Source organism: Apteryx mantelli, chromosome 4, assembly GCF_036417845.1.
Source record: "Apteryx mantelli isolate bAptMan1 chromosome 4, bAptMan1.hap1, whole genome shotgun sequence".
NCBI classification, from domain to species: Eukaryota; Metazoa; Chordata; class Aves; order Apterygiformes; family Apterygidae; genus Apteryx; species Apteryx mantelli.
Window position 1 is genome coordinate 63,840,299 of NC_089981.1, and position 22,358 is coordinate 63,862,656.

General features: G+C 48.8%; 1 protein-coding gene across 1 annotated transcript in view; it reads right to left on the bottom strand.

Moving 5' to 3' along the window:
* The window catches only part of LTBP2 (latent transforming growth factor beta binding protein 2), an 88,886-nt gene that overhangs the window by 32,622 nt on the left and 33,906 nt on the right, over positions 1-22,358 (bottom strand). The window contains exons 4-8 of the mRNA XM_067296794.1: positions 13,589-13,770; positions 11,890-12,060; positions 10,064-10,264; positions 9,106-9,371; positions 7,298-7,400 (exon numbers count right to left, since the gene is read on the bottom strand). Of these exons, the coding sequence (XP_067152895.1) occupies positions 7,298-7,400; positions 9,106-9,371; positions 10,064-10,264; positions 11,890-12,060; positions 13,589-13,770 (923 nt within the window). The remainder of the gene's footprint in view (positions 1-7,297; positions 7,401-9,105; positions 9,372-10,063; positions 10,265-11,889; positions 12,061-13,588; positions 13,771-22,358) is intronic.

Sequence of the window (22,358 nt, forward strand, 5' to 3'; positions counted from 1 at the left end):
TGTGCTGCAGGAGGATGTAAACTATTAACTCTCAGCTTTGTACTTGGTTACTCAAGCAGAGGACCATTTCCTTCCATAAGCTCTGATGTTGCCGAACTACAGCAGAGACTACAACCCCCCTGAAAAAAGTCTAGAACACCTGAGTCTCCAGCAAATGGGATCAACATCCCTCCCTCTCTCACACCACTGCACTAGCAGGAGTGAGGGACTGAATTTGGAAGCTATTCCTCCAGAACTTATCAGGGGGAATGAATAGGAGAAAGCAGATCTGATGATCAGAGAGAACAACAAACCTGTCAGCATCCACAGCCAGAATCCAGCCAGCACATCCCGGGCTCCTGTGTCTGTCTGTCTATACTCTCTCCAGGAAGGGAGAATGAGGCTTAGGCTGGAGACAGAGCGGCTGAGCTGCATCTGTCAGGCAGAGGGATTTCAGGCTTGTTTGAGGGCAGGGAGCTCTGGCTCCTGATTCAGGCGTGTGATCTCAGAGCCTCGCATCCTAAGCACTTCTGCTCTGTGGGCTCTGTGCTGAAGGGATGAACTTTCCAGGTAGCTGCACACCAGGACTCCTCCTGGCTCTCTGCAACAGCCCCCCTCCCTACCCACCCGGCCCAGCTTTGCTTCGTGTCACCACACTGCTGCTTTCTGTGAGTTCTGCAGACACTAGGTGTCCCCGGTGAGGCTGGGCTTGCAAAGGGGAGTGTGCATGTCCCAAGTGATTTCAGTGGGAGGCCAGGTAAAATTAGCTCATAGCCCCAGAAAAAGCAGGCACAGCCTGGCTCATGCTAGTGCCTTTCTCCTCAGCTAGCAAAATATTCAAGCACATCAAAATGAGAAGGAAAGCAGATGCATGGAAAGCAGGCAAAGGGTTTTTTTCAGTCTAGCAGGATGATTTTTAAGTAACTAGGCACATTTCAGAAGTCTGTCTCTTTTGGTGGACAGAAGTGGCACAGACACAGTCCAAATGAATGGCGACAAGGAATTGCTGCCTGAAGACAGGATGAAGCTCAGACTAATGGTGAATTGGAAGTAAACTGCTCCTAGCAGTTTAGTCACAAGAGCCTGAGTGAGACAAGGTTCATAGGGTGATATAATACATTGTTTTAGGCAGCCAATATCACTCAGTTAAAAGGGGTAAAGGCAAGCCTGTGGTTAGATCAGAAGAGAAGTGAGGAAATGCTTGGATGCTAAAAGCTTGCCAGTTTCTTTCAGCTCTTTCCATTTATCAAACTAAAGACATTATCTCTCTGAGAAACCTTGTCTTGCTGAATTCCTTTCCCACTTTTAGGACATGCAGCCATTTCCGGAGGCGCTGGACTGGCTACACAGAAGAACCCCAACCCAGGCTAGACAAGGCTCTGTGCAAGCACTGGGCACAATGCATGCAGTCAGGAGGGTTGCTGTGGTACTTCTACTTGGCCTGTGCTTCCCAGTATGAAAAAATGAAAAAGAGCCAGAGTGCATGGACTCATGGCATCCAGCATAGCGGGGGTGGTGGAGTCCAGCTGCTGCCTGGGGCTCAGGTCAGTGTTCTGCCTCTGGCTGGAGAAGAGCAAGCTCAAGTGAGCCTCTGTAGCCTTCAGCCCCTATTTCCTTTTTTTTCCTCTGTATCCTCCTTGATCTGATTGCAACAAGAGCAGACCAGGGGGTTGATTTCAAGGGGACTCCAGTTGCTGTTTCGGTGCCTCCAAGCACAGCCACAGAGGAGCACGTTGCTTGCAGAGCCACTCAGTGTTTCTGATGACGGCAGCTCCATGGGTGAGCTGCCACCCCTCTCACAGTGGGAGGTCCGTTTGGGGAACACTGCAGACGCCAAGCCAGACATTGCAAGATCCAATTTTCCAGTGAAATTCAGACTTTCCTCTAGGACAAGAAACTTGAAAAAACATGAGGAGTGGGAATAAAAACAAAACAATGGCCTTCAAAGACTTGACTCTTAATAAAGTTAAAACTCATCAGCAGGAGGATAGAAAGCAGCACATGAAGATCTGCAGTGTGTATGCCTGGCCAGTGTGTTACCAAGCCCATGGTTAGGCTGATTGCCCAGCTACACTGCAGCATAAAGTAAGGGATGGTGGGCAGTGAAAAATCAGAACCTGGAATAGGCTGATTTACTGCTGCAGCCAGAAACTCTCCAAAACCCATACAGGAAGGTTAGCCTTGTAGCTCCTGCACAGTACAGGAAAGGGTATGTATCATCAGTATGGATGCAGCAGCATGGCTGCCTTCTCTTGGAGCACTCCCTGTTGCAGAACTGCATGGTCCCTGGAGACAGGAAGAAGGTGGAAGACGAGGGCTGTGACTGTCTCTGGCTGAGTGCCTTGCTCTGTGTGTCCTTCTGAGTGAGGGCCTGGGGAAGGGGTGTGGAGGAAGCTGTGCAAGGGTACATCTCAGCAGGCACAAAACAAGGGAGTCTCTTCTGCTGGAGAAACCCTGGGACATTTCAGAGCCTCTCTGGCCACATACCTCAGAAACCAGCCTCTCTGATAAGTCTTAGAGTTAAAAAAGGAAAAAGAGCAATTCTGAGATGGGAAAAACTTGATGTCTTACATTATAGTAAACACCTTGCCCTCAGAGAAAATCTCCCCACTTCTAGCCTCTATTCCCACATTCCTGAGGAGGGCCAAGACATCCTAATGCTTCAGGGAAAAAAAATGTCCAAATTTACACCCTGCCGGGATTCCGTGTCTACCTATACCTAAATGGTCTCTTGGGCTTTGCTGGTTTTAGTTTGCACAGATCATCTCTCATCCTGGTTTCAGCATGTTCTTCTTCATGTATCACTGTATACCCCAAAATAGTATATGCCTGGTCTGGTAGAGAAGCAGGAGTAACTCTACATAGCAATGTGCCTGGTACTAGCCCTGACATCCACTGGACAGTACATTGCTTTAGAACAACTTCCTCACCAGCACAGCTCAAATATCCTGCCTGTGTTTGGGCTTCCTCCCAGCCACATCCAAATGTTTCTGCTTTAACAGCTTCCTCTGTCTCTGATTCCCTTTCACCACTATCAGTCTTCTTTGAGTTTTATCTTTGAAGTCTTCCATATCCCTCCTGACTCTCTGTTCTAGTCTTTTAGTGAGTGCTCCAAGGCCTCTTCTGAGTATTAAAGACCCGGAGGGTTATTAGACATTTTAGTCTGATTTATTTTGTATTACAGTGTATACAGAACTGTATACATTTCATCCAGCAATCTCCATTCTCAGCTCAAGCACTATAGTTGCACTACAGCATATAGGTGTATTGTCTTACCCCAAGCCCACTCTCTAGCTCATCCTTCTTTCACATTTTCAGTGACCACCTTTCCCCAACAGCTCAGAGAGCAATCTCTCTGCTCTCTCCCTCCCCCAAGTCTGTCTCTGATCTCCCATATCCGGGAGATCCCATCTTCAGCACTCATTTACATAAGCAACAGAAAATTCCCGGCATCCTCTGCTATAGCTTGCTTAAAGCCCCTTCTCTATGTGTGCTTCTCTGAAGAAGCCTAACAATATGCACCCTTCCAGGAGCAAACCAGACAGCCAAAAGCCCAGACAAAGCCCAACAACCTCTGAGGCTAATGCAACACTTGTTACAGAATGTCCTGGTCTGGTCACACCCCATCTCTACCTTCATTCTGAACTCAGCTTCTAGATATATTCTCTTTAGGATTCAAGTGCCTTAGCTTTTTCTGATGTTAGGTAAAATATGAAAAATAGCAAGAATTGGTCATGGCAGGCTTGCTCGGACGGATGCCTGCCTTTGTTTCTTCCTCTTCTCTGATGTCTTTCTGCACACAAACACGTACCAAACATGAAAGCTGCAGTCGACAGAGACATCCGGACATATCCAGACTCTACTAAAAATCAGCGTCTCGGGCAGTCAGTCAATCCAAACAAGTTCTCCATTTGTCTAGCTCTTGCCTGGCTGCACTTCTGTACATTTGTAAGTGTTTACACCGAACTAGCTCCTGCCATTTCTGTCTCTGGTTGCTGGAATGCTTGAAATTCCCAGAGCTGTCAAGTCTAGTTCTGGAGTACACCTCCCCAGGACACATCAGTGCAGAAAGGAGTTTTCTCTGAAGACCACAGTGCCAAGAAGAAAGCTGAAAACATCAGTCGGACATTACCTCTGTACATATGACACCAGGTCTCTGAACTACAGTTCAGTGACTTTGGGTGAGCAAAATACAAGCCAGCAGGACCTGGAGATAGAAGGGATACAACTGTGGGTCATGGTTTACAGGTAGGAATGATGCAGAGTGATGCCTTCACGCTGGAAAGGTAGATCTGAGAGCCCTGGCAGAGGAGGCACAGGGCTACAAGAAGTTGTAGTAGTCAGTGGCTCCATTAGAGCATTAAGATCATGGAGAAAGGGCTGTTTCTCTGGCTCCGTTCTGGGGTGAGATCGCTCACATGCTAAGACAACACTCCAGAGAAGAGCATGCCAGCAGTCTGGGGTTCTTACTTCACAACAGCATGGCTCTCTTAAGCTAGCTTCACCAAATGCCTGCTTTACGGCTTCCTTCACTTGCACCATGTGGTCTCCTGCATGTGGGGCTGGTTACAGAGCAGTGAATCAGAGGTAGGCAAAGGCAGAAGAAACTTGCACACCATTAAAAGAGGATGCAAATGGCCCCTTCAACTAGTCTGAATTCCTGCCAATATCAACAAGAGTCATTTGGTCTCCAAGGGGAAACTGTATAGCCCAAAGACAGGGAGACTGGGGATGGGATTTCCTTGTGGCACAGCAAGATGGAAGACCCACAGGGATCCATTTTTCACATCCCCATGGAATTAATCTGAAAAAAGTCAGAAAAGCATCTGTCCACTCAACAAAGACCAGCAGCGACAACCGTCTCCTGCATTCCAGCTGCTGCTGGGACACAGTGCAGGTGCTGAGCTGTGGAAGTGGCACCTGCTGGCAGCAGACATTTCTCAAATGCATTCGCTTTACTGGCTGACTTCAAGAAACATACATGGGTATTTCATGCCCGTTTTTATGTCTTGGAAGTCTGTGATTACAGAAGCATTTTGAAGCCCGAAGATCTAAGTCCAGTGAAGCTGCTGCTCTGGCCATGACTGCTGAGTGATACCTAGCATCCTGGCACAGAGAGGAAGGAGATGCAGAAATTTTACAGCCATCTGCAACCTAACAAACATGTTAAACTTACCCCGTGCTTCCTGATGGAGGGATCACAGAGAAATAGGGTGGGTGGGAGACTGCTGTGAGATAGGGAGGAGAAAGCAGTGATCAGGGACATGAAGGTCAGGCACTCATTAGGAATGAAATGCTAGAATGCCATGAGAAGATGGGGAGGGAGCTGAGGCCTGTGCGGGGCATTTCCTTGTTTGTACTGAACCAAGCAACCATTTGGTCACCCGCAGACTGCATATGCTTAAGTCTCCTTCAGGGCTGGCACATGAATGAGTAGACAAGCAACAACATGGCTCGAGGCCACAGCAGAGTCTTACAGAGCAGAAAAATCACAGTAATCAGAGCTCCTCAGATTTGCACTGGGTCCCAGGATGCTGACAATCTAGTCTGTGATTGCAAGGAATTTGGCTCCAGCCAGCTCTACCCCTGACTGAAGAGGAACTGCATTAAGGCAGCACAGGGAGGACAGAGATGCAAACAGCTCTTGAAAGTGTACATGTGAGTAAGAAGGACAACCTCTGGGGCACAGCTAGAAGGCACCAACATCACATTTCCACAAAACCTGCTGCCTTGAATGTCTCTGGTATCTTCAGGGGTCAAAGAGTCCTGGGTCACAGGCTCTGTTTATTTCAGTCTTTCTGTATAGTGAAGGCAAGAGATCGAGCAACCAGACAGTGATGAAATGGGGCAGCTAGACAGGAAATAGGTTAGAAGATCCCTGTCTGCCTAAGCTGAGCCACAGTCTCCCTGTAACACCCTGGATTGCACCTGGCACAGGACAGCACCTTGCCCCACACTGGACCAATGGAGCAATGCCTCTGGCTGCAGGGGCCACAGTGTCCTTGCAGTTGCTCTTACACTGGCTCACCACCTCCCCTCCTCCACACCTTCGTCTCTAGGCCAGCCATGCCTCTGAGGCCAATGCATAGTGTCCCAGCAGGGCCCTGGGGTACGAAGGCAGAAAGCAAGTCCTGCTGAGGGAAGATGTGCACACAGGATGAACTGGACCTCTCCTGTGAGGGTTTAAACAGGGCCTTCCTCCCAGCAAGGAATCCTTCAGCACAGGCTCCCTACTGTTCCTCTGGAATACGTGAGTGGAGCTGAGGTTTGATGGGCTGTGTCCACTATCCCACCACCAGCCTGAGTACTCTCCCAGCCCATGTTGCCTGCCTGCTAGCTCATCCGGAGCTGCCAATTCCACATTCCTGTTGAGGAAGACTGAAGGAGGGACAAGCTAGACTACGACACCTTGCTTGTCAGTAGGGCATCTCACCACCTTCCCCTGGTCTGGGGCACATCCTGCCAAAATGGCCTTTCTGGGACCTCCACCTCCCAGCCACCCTCTCCAGGCTTTGAACCTGGGAACCACCATGTGGTTGTGCCTGCCCAGGAAGAGGGCTGTGGAGCAGATGCCCCAGACAGCACTGGAATCATAGAGTCTCTCTCCCCTCTCAAGGTGGGGTCTTGATCTTGGAATATCCTAAGGCACACACACCATGGTGACAGCCTAGCGCCCCAGCGAAGCAGCTGAGGAATCCCCCGTCTCTGGGCTGGATCAGTCTGTCCAGCTCCTGAGAGCAGAAGAAATAGAGCTGGATTCCTGTGCCCCTGGAATGGACTCTGGGTGCGCTCCTGCCAATTGTTTGATGTAGTGTTGTTTCCAAAGCCCCTGCCAAGCCCGTGTTGGGCCTAGAACAGGCCCGTAATTCTATAGGGCCGAGTCTGCAGCCTTCTCAACTAATCGAGGACTGCACCTCCTAAAACCACGGCCGTTGTTTTCCTGTTTCTCCCTCCTAATAGATCTGGCATAGATCAAACCACTGGCTGCACTGGGGTTTTACAGAGGTGGCTTGTGGAGAAAGCGCTGAGCCTGGAGCCAGCACCCAAACCAGACCATTTCTCCTTGGTGCATGGGCTAAGGCCGGAGCAGAGCAGATACCACCCTGCATACCATGTTAGATATATTCTCCTTCTCTGAGGGCCTTTGGCAAAGGACACCTACATTCCACGGCACCTGGGATGTGCAGCCCTGCTTTGTGCTTCCTCAGCTGTTTGAAGCAGCCTGTTGGCCCTGGCTGAATCTCTTTTGCTTGCAGAGGTTGCAGGCAGTTCCCTGGTGCCTTTTACAGAGGCAGCCTTTCTCTGCAGCAGCACTTACCTGGTCGAGTGGGGCAGACTAGGCACCTGTCCACACCCCAGAAGAGCCCCACACTGCCACAACAATCCTCCAGCTTGGTCAGCCCTGGCAGAGGGTTAGCGCACTGCAGAGAGAGGACCAGAGGGTTCAGGCTTCTCCGTGATAGGAAGAGAACCATGCATCTGCCCTTTGTAGGTACTGCAGAAGGAGGAAGGCAGCTTTGGCTTGCTTACAAGGTGGGGGCAGAGTCAGCATGGGGGACTATGGCCTGGGGTTAGATGCTAACACAATCCTCACAGCACCGCTCCCCACAGGGACGCAGCAGGATCAGGGATAGAGTTTAAGACAGTAAACAGTTTTACAGACAGAAAAGCATGAAACTCCCTTGACTGCACCCCTTTGGAGGAGAAGAGAACATCAAACAGTGCAGAACACAAATCAGAGATGATATCACCCAGCAAAGCCCTAGGATCAGCCTAGTGCCTGCTCTTAGCCACACGCTGATTAGCCAGAAAATGGGTGCACCACTCCAGCCCTGCGGGGAGCTTGCAGTCAGGCACTTTCACTTGCTTAATGTGTCTCTCTTCCCCCCGGCAAGGCCCTCTGGATTACAGGCTTCCCCATTAGAGCTGAGCTGTCGCAGTCCACAGGCCAAATCTGGCCCTCGTCCATATGAGAAATGGCCGCATGCCCAGTGCTCACATTCCAGTCAGCTTGGCTTCAGGCTGAGAGGGAAGAGACAAACACTTTCTGCCTGGGCTCCTCACCATCACCCAGTCTTCTCGGTCACAGACCCAGTGATAGCTAAAAAAGGTGTGAGCACAGCAAGGGCATCCTTTCCTTCCCCTTTGCCCCTTTCAAGAGCTTCATCCACAGCCCTCTGGAACTGCTGGAGAAAATTAAAGTGCTTCTAAGTGCATCTTTAAGCTGGCCACTTGGAAGGCAAACCTGCTCCAAGGGTCAGAGAGCTGTTGTCTCCTCACAGAGGGACAGGGCTTTTCCAGCCCCTTTGTGAAATGTTTAGGGTCTGATCTCATTTATTTTTGTGCTAGGGAATTGCTGAGAATTTATCCAGCTAGAAATGTCCTGGATGGAAATGACTAAATGATGGGAAAGGAACCAGGAGCAGCCCTGAGAAAGGGCTGAGTTTGCTGAGCAATGTAGAGGAGGCAGAGTCTCAACCTGCCCAACTGGGGGTCTCACGGAGAGCAAGCTGCTCTGGGGGAATTCACGAGTGTTCTTGTGGGTGCCAAAAACCTCCGACACTTTTCCAGTGACGCAATAGAAACATATGGGGAAAGACAAAATAAGAAATTATGATGACTGCGAGACAGGGGTGAGAAAGCCCCTCACGTGCATTTGCTTCCCAAATACTGACCAAGCAGCCCAGGAAGGCAACGCTCCATGGAAATCAGACTTTCATTTATTGTGTGAGAGGGAAAGGAATTTTCCTATGTTTTATACATTTCCTACAATAATCACAGAGCGTGGCTGTAAATGTTTCTATAAATAGGGCACCTTTTTCAAATGAGACTGTGTGTGAAAGCTATCAGGTCTGGGCTATACTGCCCCAGGGCACAGCCTGCTCAGGGCAAGACATTGTGGTCTCTCTGTTGGGTCCTAAAAAGGATTTTCCTTCCAATACCCACACAGCACATTGCTGCCCATGCCCACAGCACTTGGGTGCTGCCCACACATCATTCAGACATGCTGAACAGCTTCACACAATGAAAGGCCACACTCACTGCCCCACATGTAAATGCACCCATACCCAAGAACAACAAATGTATCTGCATGCAGACCTCAAAACTTGACAGGTGATCCCTTACCTGTCCATGGAGAGCCTCCCGAAAGCACCTCCCCATCAAATCTGGAGGTCTCTGCTGCTGCCTGCTTTCTGTGCCAATGTTGTTGCCATTCCTGTTGGTGTAGGTGTACCACGGCACCGCAGCCAGCTGAGGCACCACCACTGCCTCCACACTGTTTTCCTCTGACAGCTCTGAGTCGCCCCGCACGCTGGCCACCTGGTGAATCTGCACAGTAGCTTCTGGAGGGTGGTTGATGTGGACATTCACCAGGGAAGGGTTTAAGGAAGCTGGAAGATGAGTTTATACCAATGTTTTGACACTCTAGCAACAATTTGGCACCTGAAGAGCATCTTGTCCATTAGCAAAGTCATGAAGGAGGAGAGGTAAACTGACACCACCAGGAAATCTAGAGGAAGACTATGTCTAAGAAAAAACACTTATCTGGCCTGCTAACAGGACAAACCTACCAAAAGCTTTCTCCAGCAACCTGAGCTCTTCAGAAACTAAGGGAGCCACTTTTCTAATAACCTGCCCTGAAAAGGCAAACATAGGGAACTACTGACCTCCTTGGGCCTGTTGATGGCTCCCCTGAAGTTCTGAGAAGTAGCCAGAGTAGGAGGATTCAGAAGAATTAAGGGAAGCCTGGGCTTCTAGCAGAGGAAACTAGCATCAACAGGGAGCCATTGGCATAGGAAATAGTGGTAGGGATGATATTTTAATCTAATTCCACTGACTCAGCTTCACCTTCTCTCACCCATGCCAGAGCTAGCCCTATCCCTTGCTCCTCTTTCATCCCCACAGCATTCCTCCTGAACTCCCTGATTCCCATATTCACTGCCTCAGTAACCTTCCAGTCCCCAGGGCATGAGGGTCAGGCCATGGCTTTGTAAGCACAAGTCATCAGTTGTAGGACTCTTCTCTATGACAGGTGCCTCTACATTCTGAGAAACCAGGGTTTGGAGGCCCAGGTCACACTCACCCAGCTGGTTGGACAGGGGCAGTGTGTATGTGGAGTGCTTCATGGAGCCACTGGCCATGGTGTTTGGCACTCTTCCTGCTTGCTTCTTTTCCAGAGTGGAAGCCGGCAGGTGGCAAAACTTCCCCGTGGAATTAGAGGGACACCAGCATTCATCCCGGCCTACACAGCGTCCTCCATTCAGGCAGGGGATCTGGCAGAAATCTGCAAGGCAAAGAGAGGCCTGCATAGCAAAGAAACTGAGCTACTGCCTCTAGCTAATGAGTGGCTGTGGGAAGCAGGACAGCTGGAACTGGCCTGGCACTAACCCTGTAATAGCCGATGAGTAGATCCAGGACTGAGCCAGGCCCTGCATTTGCAGTAAGCAGCCTGGAGGCAAGCCTGGGATCTGTGCTGTGTGTCACTAACCAGCAGGCAGCAAGTGGAGAAACCAGGGTTCTCCCTGAGCTGTAACATGGACCTGGAGTCATGGGTTGAAGACGATAAGCTCTCACTTGGTCTCTGGGACCATGGCTAGCATGAGGCATCCATGCCCTGCAGGGAAGCCCCACAGAGCCAAGGTGATAATGCAGGCACCAGCAGGATCCCTTGGAATGGGGCAGGAGCTATGGCAGCAGCATGTGGCTGAGTCAGCAGAACACCTTTTCTTGGCATCAAGGGGTTTTATGCCCCTTCCTCACTTGGCAGGCTTCTTACTCCCAGCCCAGAAGGGAGCTCAGTGGAGTGGGAGAGGCAGATGAGAACAGGCAGAGCACCGTACACTCAGAGCCTCTCCCTCAGCAGCTGAAGTGGGTAAAGCATAGAGTGGGACAAAAGAACTGGGAGCAATTTGTATGCACAGACTCGGAAAAAGCTTTCACAAATGAAAGTGAAATGATGTCTTCTCTGGCCTCATGAGATGCTTGGAGTAACCCAGCATCTCTCTCAATGTGAGTGACACTCAGGCAAGGCACAGGGTTTCCTGACAGGTCATCCTGACTCATTTCAGCCTGAGATGAGACATTGCTGCTGCACATCCCAGGATGGCTTTTCAGGTTCAGCCCAGGGGATGAACTCCCACCCTGCTCAGAGCTCGTTTGCTCAAGCCCAGCAATCAGGCTGGGGGGATGAGCAGACACATCATTGGACTGGGGTCTAGGCAGAAATTCCTAGAATCCCATATCACTCAGTCTGCACCACAACCAGACTTTTCTTTGCACTCTCTCAGTGTTTGAAGGACTTGAGAGTTACAGAGACTTTCAGAGGATGAGTCCTACAGGGGTCCTGTGGGCTGCTCTCACCAACTGGCTCCAAAAGGATGTGCCCAACCCAGTGGGTATCACAGTGACCTAAAAGGCAATCCCAGCAGCTCTACAAGGTGAGGAGAGGTTTCAGCAGCCCTGTTTGTAGGAACAGCTTGCAACCTGCAGCCAGCTCTCCTGGCTGCCACGTGAGTGAAAAGAGAGAACAGGAGGAAATTAGGTGATGAAAGTCAGCCCCAAGACTGGATGCCAATGAAAGCAGTGAGCTGGCTCTGAGAAGGAGGCAGAGGCGAGGCCTGGCTGCAGGCCTGACTGAAACACACATGTTCCCCCTACCTGGGGTGGGATGGAAACTGAAATTGCCTGCCCAGGAAAGAGAGTAATGAGGTAAGGTCTGTCTTGCTCCCCCAGAGACAGAGATGGTGTAAGTCCTAAAGACTCCAGGAGACACCTTTCTATGCTCAGGGAAAGACTGTCTCCTCCCATCCCCATATAGCCCAACCCCTCAGTCTCTAAAGACATGAAAGGCAGAAGGAGGAGAGTGGGAAACCAGGGAAGGAGATGGGCTGGGGGCCTTCGGGTGCTCACAGATGCGGAAGCCAGACTTGGGATCATGGTTGTGCCCCCCTTGGCTGTAAAGAGTGGTGGTGTCTCCCTTCTCGCAGCTGTTGTAGCAGCGCCCACTCTGGCATGTCTGTTTGCAGATAGTGGGTGTGAAGACAATCTTTATTTTCCTAATCTTCTCTGTCAGGTTGGCCCCTGTGAAGGAAAAGGGCAGTGTTGAGTGAAAGCAGCTTCTCCAGGCCAGGGGGTGGGTAATCTGCATCTCTAGCTCCAAAACATTCCCAGAGCAGGGAGGGATCTGTGACCACAGCCCTGGGCAATGTCTCTTCTTGCCCCTTGCCCACTCCTGCCTGGTCCTCTGCTCCAGCATCATTAAGGGTTTGTTAGCATGTGGAAAATCACCAGCAACATGCTCTGTCTGCTCAGTTAAACTGGCATAACTCCCTATGAAGAGAGACACATACTAATTCCAGTATAAAAGGGTGTTTTTCTGTTTTAGGCAATATTCCTTCTCAATCCACTTGAGAAGCCTGGAGCCTGGATGTTCTTACACCACTGAAAGACTTCCCATGCAGACAGCCACACTGGTATCCACTAAAGAGAGCATCTGGCCTTGAGAAAATAAATATCTCTCTGCAAACATCCCCTGACGTCTTCAGTCACCTCCCCTCCATTCCCTTACCATCCTCATATTAGATAAAGGAGAAAATCACACTCAGAGAATTTGAAGGCTTGAGGAAAATGGACAACAAGCATTCATGTTGCATAAACATGAACTAGCTGGCTCGACACCAGAGCCCTCTATCCCTACCCTGCAAGACAGCAGTGTCTGTGGGTGCACTCCTTGCTGTGCTCGCATCCCCACCATACACACACACTTCCCATTTCACCTCCTACTTTCAGCTTACAACTTAAATCAGGCTCACAGCCCTCCTCATAAGGGCTGAGATGCCACATGAGGCCATGATGCCTCCTTCGGTAACCACAGCTTCAGGGGCAGCCAAGCTGCAGAAGACAGTTTTCATCTGTCCTAGCTGGGGAGCTTCTGAGACTCTGTCTCAGAAACCACATGTTCCAGCAGCCTGGCTTGATCCCTGCTCATGTCAGAAGGCATAAAGGGGGCAGCCAAAGGGAAAAACTAGATGCTGGTTACACAATCTGACCTTGAGGGCATTTCAAACAGAGGGAGATGCTGGGAGACACCATTTCTACAGACTGAGGAAATTCCCCTTCAGAGCAATGTGCTGAGGTGATGCTCTACACCTCTAGGAGGCATCTGTCACATCCCCATGCCTTCTCTTCCCTGTCATCAGCATTCTGCTCCCCTGCTGTGTCCTCCTTCAGTGGGATCTCTTTCTTCCTCAAGCTCAGCAATGTGTAGGCTGACCTTCCCTTTCCTCCCTGACCAGCTTTACTCTCTGGAAATCCAGATGCCCTTTGTTGTCCTGACTCTGCAGTTCACAACAGGTTGCAGTAAGCCATCTTGGCAAGATCATGATTACTGTTCTTTCGTCAGTCCTTAATCCTTCTCCATGGTGCTTCCTTCTCCTCCTTGGAGCAGGGCTCTCTTCTCCCCTCTCCACCTCCAAGGTGCTACAGAAGTGACTGGAGCCTTTTGGGAGTTTGCTTGCCACCCCTTAACTGTCCTCACTCACATCACTGCCCTTTTCCAGGAGACCCCAACAGGAAGCCCCTAAAAGACTGACAGCCCTGGAGGCCTTACCCCTTGGAGATAACGTGTGCTCCTGGGAAACTGCATGCAGTCCAGAGCTGCTCTGTTCATATCCATTCCCACTGAGGAATGCATTAGACATGAGGTGACCGTTGCTGTCTGGGTAGCGCCGGACAGTCCGTGAAGGCCCTGTGTGCTGGGGGGAGACAGGAGAGCCAATTCTGCCCTGAGTCCTGTGGAAGAGAAAAAATGAATCGATATTCCTCACAAGTAACTATGCTGACTCACAGTGCCTGTCTAACAGGATGCCCTGTGGCAACCTTCACTGCCAGGCTATCTGGGCCACCATCTTGATTCAAAGCTCTGTCTACATGAGCAAGGTGCCACTCTTCACCCATTTCCAGTCATCACAACGACAGCACCTCACTTCAGGGACTGTGACCCTCTCCCTCTTCCTCCTTGTCCCATCAGAGTAAAGTTCCCAGAAGGCCTGCCTTGCCTCACTCTCTGCCCTCTTCAAGATAGCATCAGCTCATCGCCTTCCCAAGACAGTGCACAGCTGACAGACCTGTCACCAAAAGGACATTTCCATAATAATGCACTGGCTAAACTTGTCTCCCCTTGGTAAAATCTCAGCAAAAGCACCAGTCCAGCCTGAGTAGCAGAGTCGACACCAATTTCTCTCTCCCTCTGCATAGCCTTTGGCATCGGGCACATGCCATGCCAGGCATGCCAGCTCTCTGGGGAGAGCACAGCCCCATGTGATGAGCTGACTGCAGCAGCACAGCAGAGGCTGTCATCTGCTCTGGCACAAAACTGAGACTGTGGAGTGCCTGAGCCTGGCAGGATGCTGTGCTCACCAAAAAAACCCTCTCTTTATCATCACATCATGCTGCCACAGCACATGACACCCTGACTGTCATGCAGAACCGCTGCCAATCATGCCATCATGCTCAAGAGCTGCTCACTTTCCTGCCTAATACATTCATACAATCCCCCCCCAAATGCCTGCAATAATGATGGTGCTGAAATCTTCCCCTTACTTCAACACCAGGCAACAAGAAAGGCAGTCTGGAAACACTCAAAAGGAGACAGCTACTCCTAGTCTCTCACCCACATCTCCTCTGCTCCAGCATATGCCTGTTTTGTGGAGGTATGAGGAAAAGGAGACCACGCTGACCAGCCTCACCTCTGTGACATGAGCGTGATCCTCTCACTAACCTAATACCCTGATAGTTGCCCCAATTCCAACCTGTGCACCAGGAAATGCAATGCAGCACTCTTCTGCTTTCCAGCAAAAGTGCAACAGGTAAGATGTCTTTTGCCTCAAAAGCATCTTCAGGCACCATCAGGACAGTTTGCTCTGCATGATAGTTGAATGTAGCAGTCCAGGGTTATTATTCTGGAGTCCATTTATCAGTTTTAATATACCAGGTGCTTGTTTTTGAAAACAGGCGGTACAAGCACAGAGTTACAATTCAGTAACTTGTAGTTTGCACTGGCTGTAAACCAAATGTCCCAGTGACAGGCATGAGTATAGTTGCTGAACAATGCTGTCAAGGTGGGAACTGCTGCTGAGCTAGTCAGAAAACCATGAAGTTGCCTGATTTGTTTTGTCTTGTAAGATGGGCAGTATTTTCAAAAGGAGCCTCATGTGGACCCCCCCACTCATTTGATGAGTGTGGCAGAGTTGGCTGAAGTGATGCCCTGAGTACAGGCTGCTCCTGGGAGCAGGGGAGTCTAGTGTACTCAGCCCTGTGGGGGCAAGGCAGTTGCCCTCAGAATTGAATCATGGTATCAAAGTCATTCTCTCCTCTCCCTAAGAAAGCTCTGTGCCTCCAGGAATGACCACTGGGACTCCAGGTCGAGGAAGAAAAAATGACCAAGAACTCACTCCTGTAAGTGCAGTTACAACTTTCTGTAGTAACTGCATTCATGGCTTGTGGTGTTTTCCGGGGACTAAACATGTAGAAGCCATCCAGCTCACAAGATCATACTTCTTACACTCTGTGATAAGGGCATGTAGATCCCTAGCCAGAGGTCTTTGCATTAAGCCAACACAACAGCACATCTTGCTCTATTGCACTCACTCCCAGTCCCTTTTGCTGACTGGCAGCATTCAATCTCTCAGGGTGCTCAGCCCTTATCAGCAAACATCTCCCTCATTCTTGCCTGTACCACCTGCAAGGAAAAAGGCTTTAGTGCACAAAGGTCCAAAGTAGGCTAGCTGCCCATACACCTCTTGAGTTTCTTTGAAAGTACCAGCCTAGGAATTCACTGCAATTGAACTTAAACACCAACTGGTCCTCTGCTTACCCTGTCCACACCAACATCTCTACCTCTGACTCAATGGCTGGGCAAAAAGGCTAGCTCTTTCCCATTAAAGTGTTCAGAGAGGTCCATCCCATTTTATGTCTTTTACCATTTTGCTATCACAGTCAGCACAAAGGTGTTACAGTGTCTACTGAGAACACAGATTTCTAAAATCAATAGGACTGGATAATCCAACAAGAGTTGGCTGATGGCAGCTCTGGCTCACTGACATTCCTGGCTTGGATATCTTGGAATAATGGTAAGATCTGGGGAGATGGAAAGGGAGCTAACGCAGTGCTGGTATTCAAACAGGTCAAACTTGATACACAAGGTAACTGTCTGCCAATGATCCAGAAATCAGCCCTGAACAAAATAATGGAAAAGTTGATGCACAGGTCAATTAATTGGGACCTAAAGGAAAGGAATATATAAATGAGGTCAAGTCAACAGGGTCTGTGGAGAACTGTTCTTGTCAAATGAATCCATTTGCATCATTTGATAGAATTACATACACACACGACAGGCTTGGAGCCCATGCTATTCTGATAAAAAAATAAACATGGCAGTACAATGTCAATCAGGCACATAACAAACTGGCTATATGACAGAACACAAGAAGTAGTAGTCCCTGAGGAGTGTATTAGATGGGTTCCAGAGTGATCAGTATGAGGCCTGGCACGATTCAGCAATTTCATCTGGAAACAAATATTTTTATTTCGAAACAAACATACAATCAACATTGATAATGTGTGCTGCTGACACAAAAATTTGCAGTGATGTGGTGTATTGTGATGAGAACAAGCAATCACACAGAACAGTTTGGATCACTTTGTATGGCAAATCCATCCAAGCAATATGGGATTTTAATACAGCCAAATGCAAAATTACACTTCTAGGAAGAAGGAATGCAGGCAGCAGCTGCAGATTGAGGGAGAGTATCATGGAAACCAGCAATTCTGAAAAGATTTCTGAGCTAATGACAAGCAATTAAATACGAACTGTCAATGCAATACCCTGACATCGGGGTAGTGAAACACTCTCCAGGAAAAGGGAGGTATTTTTACCTCCCTACATCACAGTAGAGAGCCTATATACAAAAATAGCACATCTAATTCTGATGTGAAATGTGTCCCATTTTCTAAGGGATGTTGAAAAACTGGAGAGAATACAGGAAAAAACATGGCAAAAATAATAAGAGGGCTGGTGAAAATGCCTTTCTGTGAGAGACCTAAAGTATTCAATCTCTTCAATTTAGCAAAAAGAAGATGAAGAGGTCATCTGATTACAGGGCACAGATATCTCCACAGGAACAAAATACCAGGTGCAAAGAGCTTTGTAACCTAGCAAAGAAAGGCAAACCATAAAATGACATCTGCCAACTGAAGCCAAATGATTCCCTATTAGAAATCATTAGAAATCACATACACAATTATTAGTATAGCTGTTTTCATACTGGAAAAAACATCAGATGTAGTGGATTCCCCAACTTCTGATACTGTCAGTTCGGGAGAAGAAAGTGTGCTTCTGAGAGATGAGATATCACTGGAACAGTGCAAATATAACTAAGTGAAGATTAATAATCTCTACTATCCCAGAGGTTTTTTTAGATTATCTATTATTATTTAGATTATCTATTGATCATTTCTGGCCTTGTGCTGTAGGAATCTAGGAACAAACACAGTTATTCCAGAGACAGAAGTTCCTGGTCTGGATACTCATAACCCACTCAGTTCTACTACAAGAAAAGCTTGAAATTGAAGTAGCTGGGCTGCTGTAAGGAGGCATGAACAGCAGTCCTCAGAAGAGCAGCTCATGTAACTCACACTGCTGGGCAGACACCCAGCTTCGCAGATTGAAGGTTTATACACTGTTCAGAGTGGAGTGCTGCTAAAGGTCGTTCAGGTATGGAGGCAGAGCAAACAGGACTAGTAAAAGAGCACAGATGGATAACAAGATTCATTAGGAATATTTCCTTCTGATAACAGTATTCATTGTCTTGTTAAAAACAAGGTCTAAACTGAGATGAAGACAGCAAACTGCTTATTTTTAATAAACAGTAGGGATACTGTTATTCTGATGCAACCAGAAAAATTGCAGAGAAGTAAACTTTATTTTGATACTACATCAGTCCCTAACAGCCTCTTTCAGAAGCTCTCCTGAGATTTTGCAGAGTACCACCTACCCCGACTTCCAGTGGGCCATGACACGACCTGCCCACAAATTTCTAAACAACTAATGCAATCCTGTTGCCGCCAAGAAAACTTCTGTGTTACCTGCTCTGCTACCTCTGGTTTTGCTAGTGACAAAGTAAGTCATATGGAGCTCTAGGGAGGCTAGATGAGAGCTACCAAGCCCTGGAAGCTCAGGCACGTTGATTATCCAGTCTTCCAGGATCTTTTATTGTATTGATGGAAGGCCCCAAAGGAGAAAAGGTCAGAGTTCCCCAGGCCAGCAACATTCACTATCTTAGCATTGATGAGTGTAGAGCAACTTTGACCCTGGGTTTTGAAGGGTCACTAGACAAGGGAAACCAATGGCATGACACAGGGAAGTATCAGCAGCTCTTGTGCTTCAAAATACTCACACCAGCTCTATCCTTGAGGAAGAGAGAATGCTACATTCAATCAGCTGGGCTTGGCTAGGCTCTGCCCATTGCCTGTACAAAGTAACTCCACCTCCTTGGCTTTATGACAACTCCTGTGATTCCTGGGATCATCAGATTTTGTATAGAAAACAATAGCACATTAATGGATTTTAAAAAAATAATCATTAGCATCTTGGTTATGAAGAAAAGTGGATTACATGTGCTCACTGCAGGGGGGCAGTGCCAACCTCACAAAGGAAAAATGGAAGAGGAGCATTGCTCCGTGCCTGGCAATACTGGAGGAAAAGCCATCCTACTGGGATCATGTTGACAAAGCATTTCAGTGTATTTTGCAGTGGCGAAGAGGCAGATTTGCTTTGAATTAATTTGTTTATTTGGTCCTATTCGAGGCAGATGAGCTCTGGGATTTGTACACTGAGTTGAGTAACACCCTCCCACCCCAGGCCACAGAAATCAATGGCAAGGGGTGTCTTTCCACCTCAGTTTGTCAGTTCCAATCCATCCCCAAGTCACGCCAAGCAGCTGGCCCAAGGTCAGGGAATATAAAATAGAGCTTTTCACCTACAAAGCTTCAGACACAGTGCGCACTGGGCAAATGGGAACTGGCTTGCTTGAAGGGTCCTGGGGAGTGGGTCTGAGCTCACCATGTCAGCACAGTCCTGGCCAGAAAGCATGAGCACCCCCTAACCATTTGGTGTCTCTTAATACATGACCAGAGTTTGCAGTCTCTAGCTAGTTCCCAGTGATCCACATTGCTGCAAGTTTTCTCCCCTGTATTTTCACCCTTACTCCTAGGAGTAAGAGTGAAGATGGAGAACAGATGGGGCAGCTCCAGATCATGGTAGGGGTTCCCAGCAAAATGGGGAGCTTGTGCTACTGCTCTCCATGCCTGCACCTGCTCAGAGAAGAGGCATTCAGGCTCAGGAGATTGAGACCTCAAGGACTATATGTTCTGGGATAGTTAAAGACCCAGGGCTTCACATTCATTCAATCTTAAAGCCTCTCTCAGTGCTGCATTAATCACTTCCACACTTCCAGCCAGGCACATGGCCAGCACAGATCTCGGCAGCATGAAGCCTCTGCAGAGAGGCAGTGGTCTCTTCCTTTATAGACGACCGCCTGCCAAGCAGCTGGTTTCCCTGCCTTTCAGAGCTGCTGACAGCTTTCTCCATGTCAGGCACAGTCTGTGGGACAGAAACAGCATGCAGACTGCTAAGACACCTCTTCTTCTGTGCTGATCTGGGGCACCCATTTCTGTGGTGCCCAGCTAACGTCAGCAGGGGGCCTGAGGGAAACATGGGTAATGGGGGAAGGGTAGAAGGGGCAGTATTCTTGTTCGAAGAGCATGAATGTCTGTACAGTATTCCTGCTGGTGTCTCCCAGGATGAAGGCTGAAAGGTTACTGACTGAGAAACCTCAGTCACTGGCACACAGATGGTTCCACTCCTATAGGTATTAACTGCTAATCAAAAATAAAAGAGATGCAAGGCAGCTGGCAGCTGTGCAGACAGACTGATCCATATCTGCAGCAGTTCAAAACTACTCAACAAGCAGTTATAACTGCCCCCTTCTGAGGTGCAGGTCAAGGACAACTGGAGTCCCCTTAAATCCCCTAGGACTAATGCCAGAAGCCAGAAGCAAGGGAGACCTGCTTCCTTACATTCTCATGCTATACTCGGCCCTGCAAGATCCAAATGACACCTGTATGACATTCAGCAAGGGAACTGCACACATACCATGTGCATCCTTTGTCTCTCCTTTTCTCCCTGGGAGGAAAATAATGTCTGTTCAAAAGTGCTTTATTTTGGATAGGTTTTGTTACTAGCTACACTGTGCAGACAGCTAGAGAAGGTACAGAAATTCCCTGGATATAATGGCTGTCCTGGCCAGTCCTAGATAAACCTGCAAGATGGCTGTTCCCTGCCCTGAGGAGGTGAGTGGTATCAGTCACCCCACTGAAGATAGAAGGCTGAGCTGGAAGGCTTCTGGTAAATACACTGAAAAACAGGAAGATTGCTGTTTTCTGAAACAACTGCAGCTTTTTTAAAAGCCTGTAATTTCAAGCTGAGGTACAAAGAAACACAATAACCAGGTTTAAATTAGCAAGATGAAAGGATCCAGGAAACAATACTGTCTTTCTAACTCACTGGAGATAGAAAGCATTTTTCAAAAATCAGGTTACTTTTGATGGGCATGGGGAATCTAGATGGATATACAGCTGTGGCTTCTTATAATAACCTAAGGGCAGCTATCCTCTTTGGAGCTCAAGGCAAAGGTGGCAAACTCTTCAAAGCACTTCCCTCTCCCCACCAGCAACACTTCAGTCTTTCCTGGATTTAGCTTCTATCAGCCACTCTTCATCCAATTGTTGATTTTGGCAGATTATTAGCAAGCTGGGAAATGGTGTTTTTTGCATCTTGTATGAAGGACATGCAGAGCCAAGTGCCACAGGAATGTTACTGTTTTTTTTATCCAGCCTGCCTCACCCTCTCCAGCAGTTAACCAGAGTCTAACCAACCATAGTAGGGTAGATAGTCCAAGGAACTGTGGAGAAAGTAAATCCTAGACAGCCTGGTCAGCAGGAAGGAGGTGCTAATGCCAGACAAGGCAAGTGCTGGCCAGATAAGGACTGAAGAGTCACTTTCAGTTGGAAACAGATCTGCACCCTACTGAGCATTAGCGAGCTCACACAGAGACCACTGATTGCTGAGGAGCCAATGGACATTTCCCAAGAGGGCAGTAATAGAGAGTGGGATGGGACTGGCTGAAACAAAATTGAAAATTTAAGAGGCCCTCAGAGAAGGAACCATCACCCAAGAGCACAGAAACCCCCATCTCAGGGCACCAGTGCAACAAGCTCCATCTGTCCAACTACAATCAGCCCGCTGCCTCATCCTCCAGGAAGTAACTGCTGCCTACCGCCACCTGGTTTCTGCTGGCCAACTCTTTCCTGGGTGGCTGCTGGTTCTTGTTTGGGGAACCATGCCATGGAGCAGGCAAGAGCAGGGCTGGCTTCTCGGCCTGGCCAATGCAGCTGGGACCACTGGCTTCAGAGCACCCACAAAGAGGCAATGTATTCCCCCAAACAGCTGCAAAGCAAGGATCCCCACAAACAGGAACCACTACAGTACTGGTAATTCCACCCCAGCTTCTTAGCCCATAGTCAGGGCAAGCTGCTCCAAGACAAGCACTCTCAGCCAGGACGGGGGCTGAGTCATGCTCAGCTCCTGATAACCTGCCAGAACAACAAACGGGTTCTCCCCTGTTTTTCAAGCACTGAACAATATACTCCGTATCTGTCTTGTCCATCCGCCTGTCCCTTTGGCTAGACGCCCTCCCCACTTGGGGCCACAGGGACCAAAATCAGTGATTCACTTCCCCCTTTGTAATGCTCTGCAGTTGCTGATTTTCCACTAAAGCATCGCAGAAGAATGGGCAGCCTCAACACCAGTGTCTGTGTCTACAGGGAGAGAGAGAAGCAGCCAGGCTTGGAGAGCAGCAAATTGACCACAGACGAGAAACTTCCCCTTACTTGGACTCTGAACAGGATCCTAAGCAGGCAGACGGGATTCATGGCTCAGTGTCTTGAGCCCCGGAGCACAGAGGCATTGCTTTGAGAGCACTGAAGTTTATTATCAGTTAGCTCACAAACATGCTGACAGAGAAGACAGGTCTGTTAGGACCCAGGGAGGAGGGAGGAAACACAGCATACAAGGCATCTGACTTCAAGCCCACCCGCATTATGCCCATAAATCTTGGCTCAGTTTATTATCCCCATGAGCAAAGAGAAAGCTCTAAAACCTGCCCACTTCAGGCTTCAAACTGTCCCTCCTGCGGCTGCCTTCAGGTCTGGTACCCTTTGTGCAAGTGAGAGAGACACCAAAGCCCAAAGACCCCTGCTCT